The sequence below is a fragment of the Nelusetta ayraudi genome, unplaced genomic scaffold (genome assembly GCF_046127955.1).
Source record: "Nelusetta ayraudi isolate G7.1 ecotype Tasmania unplaced genomic scaffold, CSIRO-AGI_Nayr_v1 ptg000042l, whole genome shotgun sequence".
Taxonomy (NCBI): domain Eukaryota; kingdom Metazoa; phylum Chordata; class Actinopteri; order Tetraodontiformes; family Monacanthidae; genus Nelusetta; species Nelusetta ayraudi.
This window is the reverse complement of record NW_027466092.1, coordinates 4,126,646-4,146,310: the sequence shown is the minus strand read 5'-3', so window position 1 is coordinate 4,146,310 and position 19,665 is coordinate 4,126,646. Positions and strand designations below refer to the sequence as shown.

General features: G+C 46.8%; 1 protein-coding gene across 1 annotated transcript; it reads left to right on the top strand.

Annotated features, from left to right (window-relative positions):
- Window positions 1-1,512: 1,512 nt before the first annotated feature.
- Window positions 1,513-19,605, top strand: bsk146 (brain specific kinase 146). Its single transcript, XM_076033753.1, has 5 exons — window positions 1,513-2,055; window positions 11,940-12,201; window positions 12,293-12,495; window positions 12,709-12,900; window positions 14,467-19,605. Exons 2-5 carry the CDS (start codon window positions 12,030-12,032, stop codon window positions 15,244-15,246), a joined length of 1,347 nt encoding a protein of 448 aa, XP_075889868.1. The 5' UTR covers window positions 1,513-2,055; window positions 11,940-12,029; the 3' UTR covers window positions 15,247-19,605.
- The last annotated feature ends 60 nt before the right edge of the window (window positions 19,606-19,665 follow it).

Here is a 19,665-nt window from a genome sequence, read left to right as displayed (position 1 = left end):
GTTTTTGCTTATCAGAGGGGGGTTGGGAGGGTGTGTGTGTGTGGGGGGGGACACTGCTGAGATGCCCTCTCCGTGTTAAACCTGTGAGGCGTTTGCAGTCACCTTGTAAATTTCATCAACTTCAGAGCTCGGGCCGTTGCTGTTGCTTGAAGCTGCTGTGGCGTCGCAGTAAAAATCCTCACTGCAATTTCACTGAGCAGGTCGACATCCTGCGCCGCTGTAGACACACATGGACTTTGCAAGTGAACTCTTCCACTTATGTACTGTAACCTTTAGCAAAGCAAAACACAAAATTTCACCTTTTTTTTTGTGTGTGTGTGTGTGTGACTGTGTGTCACTGAAAACATAGATATGCTTTCCTTTTCAAATCCCACCTGATATCAAAAGATCCCTTTGAAATCTTACACGACAGACATTTAACAGAATATATATAACAGAAAAAAATAAGGTTGATATGACACTGAAGTTTGCATTATTAAACCTAGAAAGCCACCATAAAGGAGAGAGAATTTTGGGGGCGTCCACTACCTAATTTTTTTTTTTTAAATTAATATTATCTAATTTTATATGACAGCTATTTATGTCCTAAAGTGTGTTCTTTCATTGCACGTTGTCTTGTAATAAAACATTTAGAGTTTCACACATGACAGAATGTTGGGGGGGGAAATTACAGAAGATATTGTGGCCAGGCATAAAGTATTTCCCTGTAGTTTGTCATCGTGGCCCATCACACAGAAAGAGACAACAATAGGACACTGCACAGTTCAAATTTACAGAGCCACAAAAACATTGTTCTCCGAACTGATTTTGACTATGTTATGAAATTGGTGCCTCAGGAGGCGGTAACGACGACTCAAAAAAAAAAAAAAAAAAAAGAGTGTCAAGGTCTTGGTGTGATTCATGAGGCCTCTGGTGCATCGCAGCATTTCTTGTGTTGAGCTTCAACAGCTCAACACAAGTGTGTTATCCGCGTACAACGGACAATTAGTGCTCATTAAAAGCTCATTTCAGGAGGGACGATGAACACCCTCCGCCACGCCGCAGGCGCCTCAGCCTGATTTCAAATCGGTGCTGAGGAAATGACACAGAGACGACTTCGTACGAAAGATACATCACGTTGGCTGCGATTAATAACGTTCAATCATTTGCATGGATTTGCATTTGTTTTGGCCGCAACTATTGATGAGTTTTTGGGGAGTGCCATGACTTTGAGCAGAACTAAAACTGCTTTGCTCACAGCTGAGAAAGGAAAGCGCCTTTTTTCTCGGTGACACTAAATCATCTCGATCATTCAGAAGTTGCAAGACAAGATTTCTTGCTTAATTGACCAGAAACTGTCAAAACTCACTCGTGTAAAGACATACAACCATTTAGGTGAGAATGAATTGTTCTTTTATAAAGAATAAAACATGTATTCATTTAAAGAATGAGACGCTATGTCATATAATATAATATTGATATATTAAGTCCATATTATGCAAAAAACATGGGTCTCCATTTTATTGTTAGAAAATCATCCCTTTGTGACATCATACTAATGCCTCACTAATCCCCACTTTGTGACTGCCTTGTTTTTGTCTGCTTCCAAAAATGCAGAAGCAACAACTTTGGCAGGAAGCGAAAAACCTGCGGTGGTTTCTTCCAGAGTCGCGGCCGGCCCTGAACGCAGCATAGTCTGTACGGAGACAGCGAGCAGCAGCGGCTCCCAGCGGAGCTGCGCTGCGATTGGCCAGAGCTGGAAGGAAGGGGGAGGGCTCTCCACCTCTCTTCCCTCCCCCTCCCCCTGCCCCTCCCCCACCTGCTTCCTCCCCCTGCGAGAGGACAGAGCGATGCGGAGACAATAGGACGCAGAGCCGGAGGAGGCTGCAGGGATGCTCGGCGCCACATCCACCGTCTCACCGCTGCACGGAGGCTCCAGGCGGCGCGACCGCGTCTCTGTCCGGCTCCCCTGGCCCTAGTATGCGCCCCGGCCCGTCCCCTGTGCTCTCCAGCAGCCTGGGGGGCTGACAGGGCGGACTCCGCAGCCCACCCGTGTGACTGGGAACCGTCTGGAGGGTGAGTGCCCGTTCACACCCGCTTCTCCATCATCACATTCCTCCTCATCCTCCTCCTCCTCCTCCTCCTCCTCACCTACAACCCCGTCCTATGCGGCCTCGCTGTGCCGGGCGTCTTCTCGTGGAATCCGTGCATCGTTGATTATAGGCTCCTCTATGTGCGCTGCAACGACAGTGACAGCCGAGCTGATAGGTGTGCGCGCGTGCGTGCGCGCGGGCATGTTGTTCGACGTTGCAGCCTCAACCAAAAAAAAAAACAGCGGTCTTGCGGTCTTCGGTGGCGGATGTGGGATTGGCCCTATTGATCTGAGCGCTGTCAAGCATCCCGGTGGGGGTGTGGGGGGTGTGGGGTGTTGACAGGTATCTGCAGCAGCGCGCGTGCGTGCCTGCGTGTGTGTGTGTGCGTGTGTGTGCGTGCGTGCGTGTGTGTGTGTGTGTGTGTGTGTGTGTGTGTGTGTCCCAGGCTGAAAGTGCAAGTGACAGTGATTTTCCTCAGCGCCGGTGCTGTGTGTGTGTGTGTGTGTGTGTGTGTGTGTGTGTGTGTGTGTGTATGAGAGGGGCGCATGCTGCAGCTCCAACATGACGTAGCAGCTAAAGGGCTGCACGGAGCTGCATGTACTGTTTACATCCAGCCCTGCCCCCCCCCCCTTCCCCACCTTTCGCCCCCCCCCCCATCACCTGGCTTCATTTGTCTCCCTCAAAAGACAGGCGAAATGACACGACTTCCGTCTTCCCCGGTCTTGCAAAGTTGCTGCTCATCAGTCAAATCAAATATGTGTTGAAATTTAAAAACAAAAAACCAAACTGCACCCCTAATGCGTCCTGAGCTGCAGTGGGAGGTTGTCTTGCATGTGTGGATGCGTGTTAAGCCTGAGACACAGCTGATCAAAGTGGGTTTAAACCCCCTGAAGACTCAGGAAGCAGGCAGCGCGCACGGGGGCGCGCGCGCGCACGCACACACACACACACACACACACACACACACACACACACACACTCAAACAAGATCGACTCCAGTATGATGAGTCACATATCGAGATGTAGGTCGCACTCTTGCCAACAATCTTTCTTGCTCGCTGGACGTCTGAGGTGAGCTGCTGACTCCTCCGTCTGGTCCCGACCCCTCAACACCGTTCCGTCTGGTAGGGACGAGCCATACTTTACAGCGTAAAATAGCACTAAATAGTATTAAGTAGTATTAGTGTTTAAAGAGTGCAGTGGTATTTGCTGTTCATCCAGGACTTCAACCGTGCATTGCTAATATTTCAAAAATGAAAGAAAATCAAAGGAGCAAGCCAACACATCCCCAGAAAACTGCACATTCAGCCCTCTGTTTAAGGACCCCATGTTAAAAATGCTCAGTGTCGGAAAGGGACAAGAACCAAGGGTGCAACAAACACCCGCCGAGGTGTTGTCACCGGCCGAGGAAAGGGAGCAGTTTCCTTTGTGACATCACGAAGGGCTGATTTTCAGAGCTGTGTGTCTTCAAAGACTGAAACAGTGAAAGCGAGTCACGGATGGATTTTCCTCCTCTCTGGCTCCGCTGTTGCCAGGGCGCGTTTCAGCGCTTTAGCTGCGCACTCCGTGGAACGCTTCTCATCCAATCTGATGATTTTAGAACTTAGAAAATCTTTTTGTATTTATTTGTGCTGCAATAATGCCTCCTTGGTGTGCGGCCAACACAAGAAATAAGGTATGTTCTATTAATCCAGGTGTATTTAGGAGTTTATGGGTACGTTCATTCTTGGATTTGACCAAATTGCCAAAGCAACAACAGACAACAGGCAAGTTTGGCACGTTTGTGTGTACAGCATCATACTGGCTGCAAAGCCCTTGCTTGCGTGCGATGACATGATTGGGAGTCATGTGACAAGAAAAATGTTTTTCAGGTGTACGATTCGAGTTTTGTTTTTTTTTGCACATTATTTGTGTTTACGTTCTGCTGCCTGATTAGATTCCACTGAGCCACAGTCCCTGGAAAACCAGCTAGCAACGTTTGGCTCAGTGCAAGACCTCCGACGCTGACTGGTTCACGTCAACGGGCTCTCTCAAATACAGTATATAATGGAGAAAACGTCAAGCTGTCGATTCAATCCAGGAGATGTGAAGAAGTCCAGTCTTGCCACGGTCGCCACACTTCGAGGAGCACGTTCGTCCTCCGGCCAAAACCTCCCAGTCTTAATTTCCTGCTGTGGCCACCTGCTCGCAAGAGGACAAAAACAAAGGTGTCCGATTAAACTAAGAGGGCAGCGCAAACACCTTTGACCGGTGTGTTTTTTGGCGGTGACTATTTTTGAAAGGTTTTGTGCCATTTGTGACATCACAAGGGGGGTCTTTTTCAGAAGTGTGTGTTTCAGGTGCACACTGTGCGAAGCGGGACAATCAAAAGAATGGCTTTTCATTTCTGGGGTTCATTGACTGACCGGAGGCACACGCGCTGTTGTCGCTGGAAAGCACAAGAACTAAACGCAAAATACAAGCGATATTTCTAAAAATTTCGACAAAGTACGATGGAGATTTGCAGGGGTTTCCATCGACTGGTGTGAAGCGCACGAGCCGCAATTCACGTAAAATCCTCGGCCTGTGACATTTACGGGAATGACTTTTGCGATGGTTTGAGTCCCTTTGTTTGCTGTCAAGAACGGTTGTTCTATTTTCCCCTTTGATTACTTGTAAAAAAAATATTCTCTGTCCTCCTCCGTCCGAACATAACGCTCCATTTTCACTTGAAGTGAACTGGTCAGGTGACCTCCGTGCGTCACGACGCGTAAGTGCGAAAAAAAAAAAAAAAGTGTTTCCATGACACTTTTGCGATCTATGTCAATTGAGCATCAAAACCTTTTAGCCATATTTGATTTGATTTAGGTTTTTTGAAATTAAGTTTGTTTCCGTTACCAGTTTTTATTATTGCGATATTTAGATTTCGCGCATTTCTAGCGGCCGTGGAAACGCAGCTACTGACGCAGACGCACGTAGAAGCTACGCCGAGCGCCCCTCCAGAAACCCGTGAAGTGACCCCCCCGCCCCCCGGAACAGAGGACCCTTGACCTTCTCACCGTCAATGAGGGGTTGCCGTCCAATCACGCTGGGGCCAGAGGTCAGAGGTCAGAGGTCAGAGGTCCGGGCCAACACAGTGGAAGGTCTAAACCATTTCCACTGGAAGGTGGAGGAGAGATAGCACCAGGAATTGTGTGAGTGTAGTGGCACACACACACACACACACACACACACACACACACACACACACACACACACACACACTGGACTGGTCCTTATCATTGTCCTCTGATCTTCCTCATTATTTTTCCTCCCTCAATGCACGGCTCCCTGTCAGTGCGGTCACTTGCACACACACACACACACACACACACACACACACACACACACACACACACACACACACACACACACACTCACACACACACACACATTGTGTGTGAGACAGCCAGTCCCCCCCTCTGATCAGGGCAGCCTTTTATGTTTCCAGCGGGACTAATCCTCCATGCGCGCAAGATACGACTCTTCCAGTGGGAGGCTGCATCTCTTGCAGCTGATTGGTCCTCTGAAATGGAAACGGGATGAAGACGGACTTGTGCTTTAATTGTCGGGGAATGGTTTCGGCTGCCTTCGTCGCCGCCGCCGCCGCCGCTGCCCCTCTGGTTGCGTAATCTGTCTGGGATTTTCTTTCCACGGGGCTCGGCGTCAGTGTGGCCTGCGGGGACGAGATCGGCGCACTGGCCTGCAGCCCCGCAGGTGGGAGGCAGGGACGGTGGGTTCAAGGCTGCGTGGAAAAGACTGCTGCACACTGCGGCACTTTTCTCTTTTCCTCTTTGCAACCTCTTCTTTGTTTTTAACCGTTGATTCGTCGAAGTATTGCGCTTTTTTGGGATGCGTTTGGATTGGATGAAATGTCCCGGGTCAATTGAAAATGCGTAGCTCTGAATGGATGTTAATCAGAAAACCTAAAGAGATATTCCACTCGAAATTGTAATTTCTGCTGCTGATTGTTATTTCATTCAAATCAAATTTGAAAAGAAGGAAGGCGGCGCTAGCTGGCCTTCAGCTCCTCTTGGCTGTTTGCTGCTGATCCTGCCGCTCCCAGTTGAAAGAAAATAGCAAATGCTCGGACGAACGCGACGCAGCGCCGGTTTTAGGTTTGGTTTGGTCTTTATTTCTGCCTCGGTGGGTTTTGGAGATTGACAAACCTTATTTCTACCTCAATCCCTGTTTGGGTCAATTGGAATTCACCAAAGATGGTGTGCCTCTTCTACGGATGACTGAGGTGCTTCTGTGGCCCTGCAGGCCTCAGTCAAGAGAAGCGTATCTGTGTGAGTGGGTTGTGAAATGTGAGACCGACATTCGGTCCTGCAGAGGTTGTGCTGCCGAGAGATTAGCGGCTTCTGTCGCTCGCCTCCCCCAACATTTGTGTTGAGCTGATCAGCGCTGAGCACCTTGTTAAAATAGCAGCGTGGAGGGTTTGGACTGAGTTGTTACTCTTCGTACTGACAATTCCTCTGGGCTGAAATATGCGCTGCCAGTCAATTCCATTGCCGGGATTCACACCTCGGGGGGGGGGGTGTATTGCTGGAGGACAACCAGCATCCATCCCATTTATTTTTTTTTCTATTGCAATCACACTCCGGCCCTGCGAGAGCGCTGTCCAATTATTGGCTCTGCAGTTTCACCTGCCCAGGATGTGAAATGTTGCCAGTTTGTGCGCTGAGTTATTGTTACTGCCGAGCCGCCGAGCCGCCACGCTGGAGACGTGCACCCGCGCACAGAGTGGGAAAGCAGACTTCCACTTGGCGCGGAGAGCAGACTTTGGTCTTGACCTGATGACTCACTCACTCACTCACTCACTCACTCACTCACTCACTCACCCACTAACTCACTCACCCACTAACTCACCAGCAAGCTCTCAGTGTTTCAGTATAAAAAAAAAAACAAATGCAGATGCAGCTCTGCTTGTGGGAGAGGACACACACCCACACGCACCAACATGCACGCACACACGCGCACACACACACACACACACACACACGCACGCATGCGCTCTCTCTTGTCAAGTCGGCTCATACACTGTAGCCTCAACAGCCTGACACACACAGATGTTTTTAATGTACAATGTATTGTAATAATAATAGTACCAATTATAGTTCTACTACTAATTATAGATGAGAATCAACTTTTTCCAAATTTCAATGAAGTTTTATAATATTTGAAATAAGTTAACATTGAAATATTATTAAATATTTCATGAAAATAATAATAATAATAATAATAATAATAATAATAATAATAATAATAATAATAATAACAATAATAATAATAATAATAATAATAAAATTGTTCAAACTAAACCTGTATAATAAAACAATTGTATTATATGCATTACTGCTTATTAGATAAAAACGTCAAGTCTGTCTAGGCTGTAAAATGCATCTACCAGCACCTCCACACCTCAGGTTATTTGTTAACTTCAAACGAACTGATTGGTTCTTCAGTCACCGAGCAGGAGCTGAAAGTGGCCGTCCAGCCTCAGAGCAATAAAACTTCCTTTGACTTCTCCAGTACACAGAAGTCTTGGTTATTATGTTTTGCCGGAGGCCCGGCACCAGCCAGATATTGTTTCTTCTCTCTGGTAGAAATGAACGAAGTAAGTTGAAGATATTCCAGAAAAATCCAATTTAACGCCTCTTTTCCGAACTCAGGATGTGGTTGGTCGAGACGGCACACAAACCTGATTGTGAGCTTCACTCGAGCTGCAGTTCTCAACCCTCTTGTTTGGACCACCTGCGTATTTTTGGTCAAACCTGAGGGAAATTAAATATAAGCAACCGTCGACATATTTGCCCAGTGGAAACTGGAGTTGATGGCCGGTGGTGCAATTAGCGCCTTTTGCTGTTGAACATGGCTTTCTCCCTCTGGCGACTAGTGATGCTACCTACCTGTTAATAAGCATGGAGCTCAAGTCTGACCCGCGTGATCTTGTGCTCCCTGAAATCTGAAAATGTTTGTGTGAAGAACTCAGCAGTCTGTACTGATGATCTGTCTGTCTGCTGCCTGGTGGTCTGTCTGTCTGCTGCCCGGTGGTCTGTCTGTCTGCTGCCCGGTGGTCTGTCTGTCTGCTGCAGGTGTGCAGGTTTAATGCTGTGGTTTGAGAGTCACAAGAATTTAAATCCGACCATCATTCCTTCTTTTTTTTTTAACTTCCCTTTTTTGTTGTCTGTTTGTCCCCTCAAATTGTTTTTTCTATTTGAGCCGTTTTACAACGTTGTTGCGTTGCAACGTCTTTGTCTTCTTTTCCTTCTCTTCCTTGTGTAACTGTGATTGTCATCTTCTTGCTGTTTGCCGATGCAGCTCTGCTTGTTGTTGGGAGTGTGTGAAAGCCAGAACCTTTCCAGTTTTCCCAGAACAGATATTTTGCAAATTAAACAATTATTACAAAGAAATAACGGCATCTACCCACTTGAACGCTTGGGGGCTACAAATTTGATTTGATTTAATTGAAGTTGTTAAGCTTGAATTAATACAGCAGACCAGAGATACCTTCCCGCTGTCTGCTACAGTTTCTTTGTTTACATAAACATCACATTTCGCAAATCAATGTGTATAAAGATCAAAGGATAAAAAATAAAAAAAAAACTTTATTTCGCGCAACCCTTGCAATTACCACTGCGAGTGGTTGAAAAAGACTGACTCCCAGAGGACCTGTTTTCTTTATTTAGCAAACAAACCATGTTAGTGCACTGCAGAAGGAGACGCCCACCGACTCGTTTGTCTTGTGAAGCTGAAAAGACAAACAATGAAATTGAAACTGGGTCTTTATTCACTGCAGTAAGTGGAGATATGATGGAATTAACACACACACACACAAGCACACACACACACACACACACACACACACACACAAACACACAGCGGAACCATGACGTGATGCTGCTTGCATGCTGCACTGCTGCCATAAGCACTTCTGTCCACGTACAGAAACAAATTGGCCTTCTCTGTTTACGACAGCCGGCCCCCCCTCCCCCGTGCGCCTCCCCCTTCCATGGGCGTGTCACACGTGACCGAGTGCTCCTGTGTGTGAGCCGCAGTGCATCTTCTCTTCTCACCCCAAAGTGACTCATCGCTCCGCACCTGCTGGTGTCAACGACCTTTGCTGCCGGCTTCGCACCAAACAGGCGGAGAACCGGAGAACCGGAGAACCGGAGAACCGGAGAACCGCCGCAGCCTGGCGCTGGTTTTTCCTCTAAAACTCTCTGCTCTGTCAGTGAACGCCCCCAAACGTCCGTCCTCTATTCCCTCTGTCAGCTGCGCTCTGCTCTGCTCTCTGCTGTGGAGAAGCGAGGCAGCGCTTGCACCAGGGTGACGTGGCTGATTGACAGTAGATGGACACTGAACAAATGGACACTGAACAAATGGACACTGAACGTTCCAAATTGTGCAAAATTCACCCACTCAGTAAGATTTGCCTCCATCCTGTCGGTGGATTCCTCAGAAAGCGGTAGCAAAAAGTCCACTGTCACTTATTTTGCTTGATTGACATTTCAGGAAGGGTCCCAAAACAGGAGGGTCTGAAACACAGCCCTGTGTGACATCACGGAGGGCACTGATGACTCTCTGTTGAACGATAACAGCCCTGTACAGGTGTGTGTTTGTCCCTCTGATGCCGACTTGCTTTTGTCCCCTTCGCAAAAATGCGGAAGGTCCAACGAAGCATCAGATTCAATAGAAAGCTTGAGGCTGCAAACACAGGGCTAACTTTCATGTTTGAGCTTTTTTTTTTTTTTTTTTGCACCACGGGACTGCAGTGGCTTTCAAAACAAAAATCTGACAATATGGGACCTTTAATTTGTCCACACTGATTCTGTTGGCACGTTAAATTGTTTGCAGATCTGCTTTTTTTTTTTTGCTGAGAAAACAAGCGGCGCTTGTTTTTGTTGTGAGAAACGGCAAAGAGCAGTTTATGAGCGTCTCCTCGGGGGGATGGCGAGAGGCTGCTGCTGCTGCTGCTGCTGCTGCTGCTGCTGCCTGCCAGCATCTCGGGTTATATAATAAATCGGCGCGTGCGCGCGCGCGCGCGTGTGTGTGTGTGCGTGTGTGTGTGTGTGTGTGTGTGCGTTTTGCACGCCTATGGGTGTGTGCAAACAAGCATGCCCAGGTCTGCAGGGATCATGACTTCAGGCAGATGCTCAGGAGAAAAAAAATGCAGAGAGTAATCACTAAAAATAATCACCCTGCAGCAGGGTATGGATTTGCTGGGGAGGAGCGTGTGTGTGTGTGTGTGTGTGTGTGTGTGAGTCAACTCAACTCACAGCTCAGCTCTGGCATCCCCTTCGGCAAGTAGCATTTAGAATGACTGGAGCCCTCACTGCAGATAATTAGCATTTGCAGCGACTATCACGCTGCAGATCAGAACAGACTGCAAGCTGCAACATCCGCGGCTCCTTCCTCCTCCTCCTCCTCCTCCTCCTCCTCCTCCTCCTCCTCCTCCTCCGCCGCCGCCGCTGACCTTGAAGCAACAGCAGAAGCACAAAAACACATTCTGCAATCGACACGGCAGAAGATGTTGCACGTTAGGTGTGTTGCTGCTTGAAGGTTTTGTTGTCCGGAGAAGAAACGCTGATCATTGAGTGTCACGCAGAAAACATATTGTGTCTGTCGGTGGTCCGTGTTTTTTTTTTTCCCCCTATATGTTAAGGGCCGAATGTGTTCGTCAAGTGACCGGGGGAAATACTTATTAGTTGAATGCCAAAGTAAATAATGGTATATTCACTAATAATAAACACAATTTGTTCATCATTCAGTCGCTCATACTCTCTGTCAAAATAAGACTCAAATGTATTTTAACACTGCAGCAGACAATCCTTCAAGGATTCAAGGAACTTTATTCGTCATACCATTTTTCAACAGTACGAAAATTAGCACTCAGGTCCCGGATAATGTGTGTGCGTTTGTTACGCAGGAATAATGCTAACAATCGTATATATTTAATGAAGACACAATGAATCCCGTTCAGTTATCATGCTGTGAAATCATTACTGTTCTGTAACAAATGTTTGGGAATAATCTTTTCACATGCAACAAGACGCACAGACGAGCCTTTTATCCTTCACAACCTTCGTCTGTTATGCCGACTTTTGTGAGATTTGTGTTGCCGTAACTAATGAGTCCTTGCAAGGTCGCTGAGCTTTCAGTTCAATTTAATTAAATTCAAAATGTGGAAAAACATTATCTCTGATCTGTTTGTTAAGAAATGATCAAAGGATTGAAGTATCTGGATTTATTCACTGCCCTCCTACAGAGTAAACAAATAGTCCTCTATCATACCTATTGCAGAGTATTTTTTCAAACTAGCCTTACAATACTTATAATCAGAAAAACAATATAGATCTTCAGAAAATAAACTCAACATTTTAGTTTGAATGACCACCAGGCTGTGGTTGGGAGAGGACTCGTTGAGGTTGCAGTGCCCTTTGTGACATCACAGAGGGGTGATTTCCTGAATACTACAGGACGGAGACAGAGAGTCTGAATTTGGTAGAATATAGGACCTTTCATGATGCTGCTTGGATCCTGCACTGCTACCATAATACCATAACACCATACCATAATATGGACAAACACAAACCCTGTGACGATAATGAGGCTCCCTGGAAGTCCGTCAGACAGTTTCAAACTAATACTAGCACCTCACTGGGAAATGAATCAGAATCCAGTCAGTATCATTACTTCTCCATGACAGACAGACAAAGAGGTTCTTGTGTGTCCCGCATCTAATCATAGTGCAACAAACAAAGTCCTTCCTCGCGACTCATCGCATCAATAAAAGTACCATGACGAACTGCTGAAAGCGCTGTGCACTCTCTGGTTTCTGTGCAGTGACGCCAGGCCTGCTGTCGCGGCGGCTCTCGTCTTGCCTGCCTGAGCTGAGTTCTCGCCCCGGGCCGCTTACCTGAAACCGTCTCCACGATGACTTCCTCTCCGCTCGTGTCTCGAGCCAACATGGACATCCTGGATGAGCTCCAGCTGATCGCAGCCCAGAACTTGGAGAGGCTGGAAGTGAACAAGTACTACGAGGTGATCAGGGAGCTGGGAAAGGGCACGTACGGCAAGGTGGACCTGGTGATCCACAAGATTAGAGGTGAGCGAAAAGAAACAAAACAACACTTGAACCTTACAGCACAAGCGGAGCACATGGAGTGAACCATCTTGCATTTTTCTGCGCCCAACAGGCACGAAAATGGCCCTGAAGTTCCTGAAAAAGAAGACGACCAAGCTCAAGTCGTTCCTGCGGGAGTACAGCATCTCGCTGTACCTGTCGCCCTGCCCCTTCATCATCAACATGTTCGGCATCGCCTTCGAGACGGACGAGTACTACGTGTTTGCCCAGGAGTACGCTCTGGCTGGGGACCTTTTCGACATTATTCCTCCACAGGTGACCACCTCCACCACCCCATACGTAGCACACACATTCTACTGACTATGTGTCAGTAGCTTTGAAGCTTTACGAAGCGCTAGTTAAGTAGATTTGAATCGACCAGGGAGTTTCGAATCAGCTGTAAATTAAAACCATGCATGCAGAAATCTATAGTCTGTCTGTGGTGTGTGTTTTTTTTTTGCTCACGCTAGTCTGTGTTTCACCTGCCAGGTGGGTCTCCCTGAGGCAGTGGCCAAGCGCTGCGTGCACCAGGTGGCCATTGCGCTGGACTACCTGCACTGTAAGAAACTGGTCCACAGGGACATCAAACCGGAAAACATTCTCATCTTCGACCGAGAGTGCCGCAAGGTCAAGCTGTCGGACTTTGGCATGACTCGCCGAGCGGGCTCGCCTGTCAAAAGAGTAAGTGGCCATTTCTCAAAGAAGATCGGAACCTTGTTCTTCAACCCTCCTAAAAAAAGAAAAGGTTTGCTAGCCTTCGCTAGCTCATCCATCTTGACGCCGTCCAGCAGAAAGTGTTTGCAGTCAGTCTTCACTTCTCACGCATTTATAAGTTCAGATTCAGGCAAGTGTATTGATTCCACTAGGGGCAATTCATTAGTTGCTCACTACACAAACTGGCTACAACACAAGTCATGACAACAAACACAGTTCACTGGACAGATCTTATAAGGGCACTTCTCACTCTCAGTTGTGTAAACAGAAAATAAAATAAGGTTTCCTCAGCCACGGCAGTGCATGAAGGCTACTTGAAGTGATCACCATTTGAGTTGAGTAGTATAATAGCTGAAGGAAAGACGGATTTGAAGTAATGGTTGGTTTCACCCTAAGGTACAATTAAGCAACGGCCAGAAGGCAACAGCTGAAAGTGGTGAGCCAGGGGAAGGAGGGGCTTGGCAAACAATGCTCTTTGCCTTCTTAGCCACCTGCTCGTCCCACAGAGAACACAGGTCTCTCTGTTTTAGCCCTCTTATTTTGGAGCATTTGGAGCTTCTTTGAGGGACACGCCACTGAACCAACAGATAAATGAGAAGGTGAAGAGACTTTCAATAAAGGAGTGGTGGAAAATACTGAAAGTGTAAAGAGGTGCAAGCTACAAGAGTGTGACTGATACAGGGGGAAACCACAGAAGGAGGTACTACAAGTTGTGAACAAGGCTTGATGCTAAAAGAGAATAGCATGGAGTCTGCTGCTGCAGCAATAGCTTTCATCAGAACTGGAGTCATTTTCTACCTCCCATATGGCTGGAAGTTCATTCTACCGTTTCGATGACTGCATCTCTGTTGCTTATTCCTCTAGAAAAGCTTCCACCTGAACTCTTTTCTGCCAGACCAATCATTGGAGGTAGACACTATTCTCCACCAAGGCTTTTTTTGCCGTACATCCCTGACAGTTTTGACAGACCTTCTCCTGACTTTCAAGTATTTCAAAAAAAACCTTGTTGCAGAAAAATCTCTCCCTCCCATGCTTTTTTTTTTCCCTGCAGTCCCACCTGCAGAAAAGTAGTTCAGACGGAAGCTTTCCAAGATAGAGGAGTGAAAATTTGGACTCAAAATCTCAAGCGTGCAAGGCAAAAACACAAACAAAAAAACGTATTGCCTTATGTATGAGAAAATGGAGAAAAGTATTGATAACAGAAAAGGTCAAATGAACTCCCACGCTCTATCAGAGGTTGAGGTTATGGTGAAAATAAATTTCTTCTTGAAATAAGAGCAAAGCAGCCAAAGCCAATTGAAAATACCGAGATACCCAATCTTGGCGATCCAATGGCCAGAGGCGGAACCAGCGGGGTGGCACTGGCTGGCACTGGCATCCGATGGCACGCCATCACGGATCTCGGAGCCCATGGCCACCCCAAATTGAAAAATCTGGTTCCGCCACTGCCAATGGCCTTGCATGAGTTTGGCTCCCACAACAAGAGACCTGAGAATCAGTTCCCCCCCCACCCCCACTTTCTTCCCCCCTCAGGTGAGCGGCACCATCCCCTACACGGCGCCGGAGCTGTGCGACGTGTCCCGCCACGAGGGCTTCTGCGTGGACTACAGCACCGACGTGTGGGCCTTCGGCGTGCTGCTCTTCTGCATGCTGACGGGCAACTTCCCCTGGGAGAAGGCGCTGCCCACCGACTCCTTCTACCAGGAGTTCGTCCGCTGGCAGCGGCGGAGGACCAACGCCGTGCCGTCGCAGTGGAGGCGCTTCACCGAGCAGGCGCTGCGCATGTTCCGCCGCCTGCTGTCGGTGGAGCAGGACCGCCGCTGCTCCGTCAAGGAGGTCTTCGGCTACTTCAGCCACTCCTGGATGCTGGATGCGGAGAACAACAACAACAACGGGAACAGCAACAACGCTAGCGGCGGCGGCGAGAGGGTCGGCGGCGGAGGCGGAGGCGGAGGCGGAGGTGGAGGAGGCGGAGGAGGAGGAGGCGGGAGAGGGGAGGTGGACGGTACCATCTCGTCGTCCTCGTCCGGCGAGGAGGACGAAGAGCTGCTGGTGGAGAGGATGAAGCAGCAGACTCTGTCGCCCCTCTCGCCCGTGGCAGCGGAGCGGGGCATCGGGGGAGGGGGAGGGGGAGGAGGCGGGGCCAAAGGCGGGATGATGGAACCCGGAGGGGGCGGAGCCCACCACTTTGTGTCCGTGTCCACCAACAGCTCGGTCTCGTCCACCAACAGCGGCTACGAGCGGATGCCGAGGGAGAACAGTTCGCCGGGCGGCCGCATGCTGGTGGCCACGCCCATCGAAATCTGCGTCTGAGACGCCGCCGTCGCGGACTCACTCTTTTGTACTCCTCGCCCCACCGCTGAACCCTTCCCCACCGACACTTGCATGCACAGGGGGGGGAAAAAAAGGGACAAACAAACAGCCAGTAAATGTCAACGAACATTCTGCTTTTGAATAGAGTGAAGGAGGAAGAGCACACACAGGTTCCACACACACATTCCTGAACAGGCACCAGAGGATTTACGGATCAGCGACTGGAGGAAGAGCCGCTTCCTCTTTGATTTTGGTACCGTGTGCGACCGAAGCGTGAAATAGTGGGAGGGGAAAAGATTGAATTGACCTCAGTTTGAGATTCTGCCGTCCCCAAGTAGAAGGCCAACTTTTGTTTCTTGAAGCAATACTTTCAGCAAAAAAAAAAAACAACAAAACAAAAACAATGAAAGCAAAGCGAGACATGAAGTTTCTAAGAATCTTTCGACCACGTGAACGGAGCCCAATGGGCTGAAAGTTGTGTAAAAAAAAAAAAAGAGGCCAAAACAGATTTCAAGGGAAAAATTGAGTGATATTCTTACGCATTTCATGATCAACAACAATGTGTGTGTGTGTGTGTGTGTGTGTGTGTGTGTGTGTGTGTGTGTGTTTGGCATCACTGTGCAGTCAGTGTGTGTAAATCTGACAGGAGACTTTATTACCTTTGACAATTTATTTGAATGGAAAACAACTATGCGCTTTATTTTCTTTGAATTTTTTTGTAAAGTCGTTTTATTTGTTGAAGTTGATTTCCAGCACAGTGAATTAAAAGGTGTGTTCCAAATTGCAAATTAATCTCAACACATTTCAGTGCAATACACTTTCTTGTGCACAAATGTCGACAGGGTACTGTGCTGTTTTACACGTACCAAAAGTAACACTGGCTAACGCTAGCTGCTACATTTCATTAATTTTCACTTTTCACAAATCTGACCGTATATATACTCAAGAAACCCAAAGTAACGACGACAATTTATCCTTTTTCCAAACTACACTCACACCACAAAAGCTAATGCCTCGGTAAAATGTGCCGCCATAGCTAGCTAGTTGTTATTAACACCAGCTAGCACGCTAACATTATTAATGTGTTGCCAGGTCATTATTACCCACTGCCGCTTAGATGTAGATGTTTGTCACCAATGAAGTATTGTTTCGAGTGTGAAGAAAAGAACATTGTATTGCTGCAGAGTTCTCAATGTGAACACACTTCAGGCACGCAGATTAGTCGGAATTCGGCACACAAGTATGAACACACCCGTGAGCAAAACTGGACAACTGCACAAATGTGTTTTTCTGATTTGTCTTCGTTTTTTTGGAGGTAAACTCTCAACATCCGTGACATCACACGACACCCAAGGTTTGTGATGTCACCGTTTGCCATCTCCAGCGTATCCACGAAAGACTTTTTTCTACTCTCTGAGAATTCTGTTTGTAAAGCTTCCGTTTTCTTTGCCACAAAACAATTCAGTTTGTATTCTTGTTTTCTTAAAGACTTTTCGCAAAACATGCAGACTGAAAAAATAGAAAAAGTTTCTCACCCAGCATTTTTAATTGAAGGAAAAAAAAAAAAAAAATCACGATGGATGTTAACAAGTCACTTTTTTATAAACTGCATGAAGAGTAGCTTAAACAAACAAACAAACAAACAAAAATCATCTTTATTGGAAAAAAATAATAATAATTGGGCAAAAAAAAAAAGAGAAAATGTTGTGATGTGTAATTTTTTGCAGTAGCATCAGTCCTTGCATTCTGTACCAGAGTGAATATTGACGTCCTGATCTCCTGAGACATTGTTAGAGCTGAAAATGCAAGAAAAAAAAACAACTTAAAAACAATTAGTTTTTAATTCAGTGTGTTATATTTGTATTGCCGTGCTGTTGTGTACATCTTACCATTGTCAGAAACAGAAAAAAGCATGAAGATAGAAAGCAAAAGGCTCAAATTGAAATCACAGTTAGGAGAATCAAAAGATTGTTGTAGTTCCTAAAGAGTTTCTCTCATTTTTTTTCTGCTCCCACCTCATATTTGGTAACATGGCGTAAGTGTCCATTGCTTGTTTTAGTCACAACAATTTGAAGGTAGCGTTGCAGAGAGCGACGGGTTTCTTTGCTTGACTCGTCCTGAAAACCAGCGGAGCATCAGCGGAAGCACTGGGCTGCGCTTTTTTTTTTTTCTAACAAAAATCTGCATGAACTTGTGCGTTCTCAAACTGCCGTGCGGAAAAAAACAAACAAACAAACAAACAAAAAAAGACCCGCTATGCTCCCTGTCAACAGCTGTAGTGCTCAGTAGGTGTGCTCTAGCTGCCAGCAGCATGTTTCTCTGTCTCAACTCCACTTCTGCCCCCCCCCCCCCCCCCCAAACCATTTGAACGGCCTCTGCTAAAAAAAAATAAATAAATAAATAACAGCCCCCACTGGATCAGCGAGCGAGTATGCAAATGGCCGCATCTTGTGACAATCTCTGACCTCATCCGCAGCCTTCTGACTCGGTACAAAGGACGCCCCTGATACAGACACTGTAGCCGCGCTGTTCGCACCGCTAGCCAGCTGCCAGGGGTGCTGCCCGTCTGAGCTGTGGCATGCTAACATTCAAATGGGGGCGGTGGGGGGGTTCCACTCGGCCGTATGAAGGGAATGAGGTTACATAAGCATGAGCATTAGCTCATAATGTCATTCATTCTCTGCAGCTTTGAGCCACCTTTTCTTGTCCTTCTCCCATAAAGCACGGCAAATGTACCCACGGCGCAGCACTGCCGCAGCACTAACTCAAAAAGTGCGCCCCGTGGTGCCAAGAGCTCAAGTAGCATCGAGCTAATATGAAATTAGTTAGCAAGCGAAAGCTAAAATACAGGTTGCGGCATCAAATCAATTTTCACGTCTTCGTTTTTCATCGCCAGATACCAACGGAGCAAAGCACACACAAAATAAATTTCCTAAAAATTCCCGAGCCCTTTGTTTACAGCTTCTCTGCAAACGTAACTTCTAGCCTCTAGCTTTATGTCAAAGTCAGCTATCTGTGTTTAAAGCAGTGAGGAAGTAAAGGTGGGCTTTTCTCATTGTGGGGAATTCCCTGCCAGGTGATCGCATCCTTTCACGGAAAACATTGCTACGTTGCTAAACAGTATTTCAATTATGTGCCATCTTTACTAAAGGTAAATACATTTCATGTGTTGTGTTTTTAAATAGCTTTTAGACGGACGTATGGATTAACATCCTCACATGTCTTGGTGTTGTTATTATCCAGTCAGTGGAACAGGCAGCCTCCCCCCACCCCCCCCAGTTTGCTGCAGCAAAGACAAAAACAAAAGGAAATTGATTGGAGTCAAATGTTTTGTCCATAGTGTATATTTATTCATACTTCTTTCTTCAAATTTAAAGTTGGATTCGCTATCCCTCCATTCAATCAATTCAAACTGAGTCCAGCCACGAACATGAATAGCATTTGAGTCGGTAGTAATAGCATCAATGTGGTTTGATGGCCAAAGTTGATGCCTTGACTCGACGGTCGGCCTCACTTTAAAACCTCGGAGAGACGTCCTCCCGCTGACCCGATTCCACTCAATCATTTATTAACATCCCATTAAACAGGATCCCTGATGGTTCTGTGTAATCACAGCTCACTTATCACTGACCCAAAGGAGTCCGTTAAAAAGCCAAAGCAAATTAAGGATCAATCGACCTTTGGCACTGAATCAGTTACATTAAATGTTGAAGAAAAAAAGAAAAAAAACCCAACGACTCTCTCGAGCTTGTGTTACCATGAAAATGTGTGGGCTAAAAAAAAAAAAAACGGAAAATAAGTAAATAATGAAATTATTTGAGCTTCTCAAGACAAAAATAAAACACATGTAATTAGACCCATTACACAGTAACACAGATTACCAAACAGCGATGAAGACGCAAATTAGCAGCAACATTTTTTCGCAGTTTCGGCACCGTGATGTGCACCAGACGTGTTATTTGTGTAGTGGCCGCAGCGGAGGGCGAGCGGGCCCGCCAGCAAGGATGAGTCACTGGCACAACTTAATAACGCGGATCACATCAGCTGCTGCCCTCACAGTGTCTGAATCAGTCGTCTGCCCCCCCCCCCCCCCACACACACCCCCGCCCTCACGCTCACACACTTCATCCATATCAGGTTGTGTTGTGATGGACCTCTGGGTGTCTTCATTGTCCAGTGACATATTTCAAAAAGCTTTTTTCTTTTCTTTTTTTTTCTTTTTTTTTAATCATTTTTGGTGGAGTTTTAGTGAGTAGATGACCGCAGTACTAGAACTCTTCTCCCAGTCTGTCTTTGCAATACAACTGTCTTCCTGTAAGCTGACATTTAGTCAATAAATTGAGAATTCTCGACGCGGCGCCCCCTTGGTGTTGATCCTTTGTTGTTGTTGTTGTTGTTATTGTTGTCGTTGTCTTTTAT